Here is a 6,000-nt window from a genome sequence, read left to right as displayed (position 1 = left end):
AAGTAAACGCCTGATCGGACTTAATCACTAGAGCCAAGAAAGGGCCTAATCTTCCCAAATATTCCTTCGACAATAGCATGGGGGTGTAAAGTTATCTTTTGAGTGAACGAACCCATTTTCGATTCAAATCCCACTGCTAAATTTACTCACGCGGTTATGAATGGACGACTTGATGTTTCTCTACCTTGTAATACAGGTATGGATCAGACCATTATTTGATTGTGGGGGTGGCAGGTGGTGCATAAAAAACACAAACAAACATTTCAACATGTTTTCAATCTAGGTTGATTTTAAAATTTGATCTAGACTGAGACAGAAGCACATATGTTCATAGATATTTTTTTAAAAATCGGTAGTTTGTTTATCTTTCTATAACTAACAGGCGACAGACTTACCTCTTGTGAAAATGAAGATGGGAACTTAAGTTGTGTTGAAGTTTACTTATGGGAAAGGCATTATGATGGTTAGTTAGATGTACGAGGTGTGCCTATTGGTCTTCATTCATATGACAACAAGCGAGGAAACAATGCTAATCTTCCTTCTCGCATATCTCAGCTGATCAGAGGCAGGTACAACAAACTTTTGATGGTTTCAAGACAAATTGAAATTTACCTGGATTTAACGAACTCAACTGAACAGAAGCACCTGGATCAACATTAGCAAATCGTGTCTTGGCGCTCAAAACTTATATAATAGTAATATCATAATAGATTTTACCATCGTTTCGTTCAGAGAGGGAAGAAAGTTCGTTTTTTATCAATATAGATTTTCAATTTTGAAATTTGTGGTTAGAGTACTGTACTGTGTTTTCCTGTATTACCGGGAATTAGCAGAGCTGAGAGATGATGGGGATTGATTATATTGACAAGTGGATCTATGTGTCTGTGATTGTATTGGCTATTTTGTCAAATGTCCACTGTCAGTCAGGTAAGACTATTTATTTCTATTTAAAACATTAAACTGAATTTTGTTAGTAAACTTTTTTAAAAAAATATTTTTACCGAAATGTCACATGGCTCTAAATAACCTCAGCAACAAAGACATTCAGTAAAAAGATCAAATCGCTCATGTATGACGGTTATACGACTGTATTAGCAATTCGTCGTGCCAGACTACATGTATTTTAGGAAGAAGACTCGGTGCTTTATTTATGTTGATAAATATTCATCTGTTCTGTATACAATGCGAAATAATCTCGATCGTTTCCCGAAGATGATGAGCATTGTGTATGGATTATATCGGTTTTTCACCAATATTTTTATAGGTGGTGGTGTGGGTGGGTGGGGTGGAGGGTATGAGATTGGTTCTTGGTAATCGGGAGGGGGTAGGTGTATGTAACAGCTTACTGACATGTACATTAACGTAATGGTAAATTTTATAAAGTTGCTTTATAATGCATTATAATTAATGTCATGTCGAGCAATAAATGTCTAATATGCATACCATATATGAAATATTACGATGTGGGTGGTATGTATCGTACCAAAAGTTGTATATAAATGTAGATAAAAATACGTACCAACTTACAGTTTTATCATATTATTATCTATATAAATATACATTATTCATTTGTCGCAGGCCATTTGTGTTTATTAAAGGTAAATGCCAACTTCTCAGAAACATAAACCATTACTTCTATATATTGTACTAGTATGATTTATTAATAACACAGTATATTTCCTTATAATAAAACCATAACCACAAAGAAACAAATCATTTTTAATAAATTAGAAGTCTAGTATTATTGGTGATCTTAACATAGAATTCTATTATAATGAGAAATTGACTTCGTATAGATTCATAAACAAAACCTTTTGATTGGATTCCAAATTCAACGAATCACAAAATAATCTTAATTTTGTGTGAAACTTATATTGTTTTTTTTTGTTTTTAATATTTAACGATAATTCATTTTTTAATTTTAACCCAATCTTCAGGACAAGCATTATTTTTTATAGAATAGATAGAATCGTATTAAGATATGTGTTAAGAGATAACAACACTTAGCTTACTAGTACATATTGAATCTTATCATCTACTTGTATAAGTCATGGTAGGATTGTCAACGTATTATAGCCACAGTTTCTTATCTAAACAGGGGTGTCAGACAGGAGCAAACTATTTAATAATTGTTATGTTAACTATTCTTGGTATGCAAAGTTGAAAAGTGTGATGATAGATCAGGAATTATAATAGGCGTATGTTCTTAATAGACTGATTCACTGCATATTACTAAAAAAAATAGGCTATATTGTACCAACCACACGTATATATATTCAAATCACACCCATGCATACACCCCAGTACATGTTTTATATTATCTCAAGAACACCCATTGTCATTCTTACCTCACATTCCCTATCCCTGTTACAAACGCAATTATCATTTATATTCGATTTTTGAACGAAGCACGGTGAAAGATCTGACCACCAGATCACATACATGAAAATATCGGATCATGTTTGTTCGTCAGTTTTAATTGAATCAAAATAGCTATAAAGTTGCTGAGGTTGGTCAACAAGTTCAGCAATCATAACTGACAACTTTTCCAACATTGTTACAATTTACATATATTATATTTATTTTATATATTTTGTAGGCCTACCTATCTATATTTAGTATAAAAGATGCAAAAATAAAACAGTACATTTTGACAAGTATATTTATTTTATATATTTTGTACCTATCTATATTTAGTATAAAAGATGCAAAAATAAAACAGTACATTTTGACAAGTATATGTATATATGTAAATTGTCGAAGCCGGTCTAATATTAAACTGTTATTAGGTCAATTTATATAACCAGAGGCAAAATCAATATACGGTCAATAAGAATGCGACATAGATATGAAAATATTTCTTATGATGTATTACCTTAGATCCACCCTATATATGACTAATTATGGCCAATCATTCAATAATTACTTCATTAACTCCGATTGAAATGTAACTTACAATAAAGTCACTTAATTCAACTGTGATTTATATCAATATTATTCATGTTATAATGTCTAGCTAAGCAATAAATCAAACTGTGAAAATCATTTCTGATTTATGTCTGTCTTACATATTTCATAATTTTGTGTATGTTTAAAACGCCCCACGTTCTGGACATTCCAAAAAAAATGTTATATGCACTTACATCAGGTATTAAAATTGTTTTATGATTTGGGCATATTCTTCTAAGTTATGTATTATAACCATAAAGTTTTATATAACCCACTTAGTACTAAAACTTAATTCTGATTTTATTAGTTTCCCTGACGATAGTGTCCGTATGCCGTTTGGGGGGTGGATGGCTGAATGGTTAGCGTGTGCGCGCTGTATCATAAAGTCTGTCATTGAGTCAGCTGGCGTGGTTTCGAATCCCCGGTTGTGCGTGACAAGGAGTAGGATCGCCTGTCCAACCTCGTGGGTTTTCTCCGGATGCTCCGGTTTCCTCCCAATGCTAAAGACCCCTACGCGCAAGCGAATTATTGAAATAAAATTAAACCATATGTTAGTCCCGAAATGACCTAGTTTGTGTCGAGTGGACGTTAAACACCATTTCTCTCTCTCTCTCTCTCTCTCTCTCTCCCCGTGTGTGGTTTAGTCATAATGAATTACACTCTGGGCTTGGTGACAAGACTTTCTTTTTTTTCTTCCTCGGTTTCTTACTTGGTTTCATATCGACCTCTGCAGCTAATCGAACTGATCTATGGCACTTGGGTTCATGGTTAGAATTTTAAAACAAACGTATAGTAACATAATAGCCATAAAATCAATAAAGGAATTCGCTATTATACGTAAATGGCTGACCATCCTATAAATCCAAATCTTTAGAATATCGATGAAGGGGATCTATTTTCAGCTAGGGTTGAAATAACAGATTCGAACAAATTAAAATTAACAAAAAATACAACATCACTAACCAATAAATTCAAGATCATATACAACATACCTCACCCTTTATACACGGACATTTTGACCCAAGAATAATGACATTCTACATGTCTGACAGGTCAGCGCCCTTGACAACAGGGAAGTTTATTTGTGAAAAATATCTTAATGGTACCTTTGAACAATGGGTATCCTTAATGGATATAAGGATACTATTATTACGATAATGGAAGTGTTTTAAAATGACATCGTTGATCGTGTTGTCTGTACAGGATCTCCTTTAAAATTGTCGAAATAGCTGGCAATGTTTTGGAAGTTGGTTGTTGTCTGATGTCTTGCGTGCACCAGTTACAAAAATCGTTGTCACTATTAACCCAGTAAATATTGACGCGTTTGATTCAAGCGAAGGTAGTTCACCTTATATAATGGTGACAGATATTGATTCACCAAAAATTCAACTAGTTCTACAGACTTGATTTCTTGACTTAGGTACATTCCACTGCCGGTAAAGCCTTATTAGGGAGACTATGGTAAAACAGAAAAGTGTGCTGGCTTTTAATTCTTTTGCAATATTGACTGAATGAACGTCTCAAAAGTACAAGAAAATGTTAACCATGTAAGAACCCTTCCTGAGAAGTGGTATCATATGTTTCAGAAACAGTAAGCATTTGTATTTGAAACTTTAGACCGCCACTACTACATGTATAATGACATATAATCAGAAACAGATGTTGATGCAATAGATATGTATATTATGTAGTGATAGAAGATAAATACATTATAGGTTTATTAACAAGTTGCTGACGACGACTATAAAATGATTTTTGACCGAAAATTTAAGTCATTGTGTTAAATACCCTGGACTTATTTGTTTACGATTTTGACCATGTCTTGGTGTTTTGTTTATGGGACCTATTAAAAGTTTGGGATGGGGTCGAAAACGAAGACAGAAAGAATATTTGATATGCCCCCTCCCCACTCAACCATATATATATATATATATATATATATATATATATATATATAAATATCTATGTGTGTATAACAGTTATTGACCTTACCGTTGATATATCAATACTATTTTCTTTCCCTTAGAAATTCTTTGTTTATGCTCTTGTTTCGCCCGCCATGGGAGTGTTACAAAAATTTCAAAAGTGCATCTGATAACGATGTGAAAATAACAATGTTAAGTACATGTAAGTTACTTATTCACAACGATGCCAGAATTTCTACCACACACATTGATTTACAAACAATTTCCCAACTGCATTTTTCAGCACAAGTGTAAAATTCTATCGGATTTTGTTTTTTCACAGATACATCTTTGAGGATGAGCGGCCGTAAATCATTTTAAATGTTTACAAACACTGTGAGACTAGACTGCGTTATTTAACATAGAGAAACTCCCAAAGAACTTAGAACTTTAGAAAGGTTCGGTTGCAAATATTCGATTTGGTTAAACAATTGCTATATCCGTTTTTTGGGGGGTTTTTTGCAACAATTGAAGCCCATGCGTTTAAAGGAGCTGTCCCATATTTCATAGGCTATAAGTGGGTTTAAATATGCAAATCAAATGCCAAAATATATAGAAGTAGCCTGCGAACCTTGTCTGGTCGCCAACATTGCTTAACGGGGTTAAATAACTTAAATAAGGCGGAGTGGGGACACCGCTCCATACAACTTTGTAATCACCATAAAACTTATATCTCCATAAGTGCATTAGTAAATTGACATTTTAAAATGAATTAATTTATAAATAAAGATGTGAACAATAGATGGTCTATATCCACGTTGATATGTGCTTATATTGTTTTTATAACATTTAATTAACATAATAAAATCAAAATGTCAGTGATAGATAATTACATTGCTTGGATTTATTCGGATAGAAAAGAGGCCCATTAAAGTATTTGAGTGAATCCATGTCCTATATCATCTGTAGAATAATGCCGAATGTTAACAGATTTTCAACTCATCATAGCGTACAGTGGATTAACAATCCCTGAAATGCGGATCAGAGACTTTACGAAATGTCATGTTAATAATTGTATTGAACACATATATTTGAATCTGAGATATTTGACCTAACACATAGGATTAGTTCATGGATCAATTCGTAA

General features: G+C 33.0%; 1 protein-coding gene across 2 annotated transcripts in view; it reads left to right on the top strand.

The window, feature by feature from the left end:
* Window positions 1-436: 436 nt before the first annotated feature.
* LOC126814877 (uncharacterized) overlaps window positions 437-6,000 on the top strand; it is a 42,181-nt gene continuing 36,617 nt past the window's right edge. Inside the window, exon 1 of one of the 2 annotated variants that reach the window (XM_050540310.2) lies at window positions 437-927. In XM_050540310.2, the coding sequence (XP_050396267.2) occupies window positions 843-927 (85 nt within the window). In that variant the 5' untranslated portion in view covers window positions 437-842. The remainder of the gene's footprint in view (window positions 928-6,000) is intronic. The other variant, XM_050540309.2, reaches the window with a different exon arrangement.

The sequence above is a fragment of the Patella vulgata genome, chromosome 3 (genome assembly GCF_932274485.2).
Source record: "Patella vulgata chromosome 3, xgPatVulg1.2, whole genome shotgun sequence".
Taxonomy (NCBI): Eukaryota; Metazoa; Mollusca; class Gastropoda; family Patellidae; genus Patella; species Patella vulgata.
The sequence above is the reverse complement of the archived record's forward strand: the minus strand, read 5'-3'. Positions and strand labels throughout refer to the sequence as shown.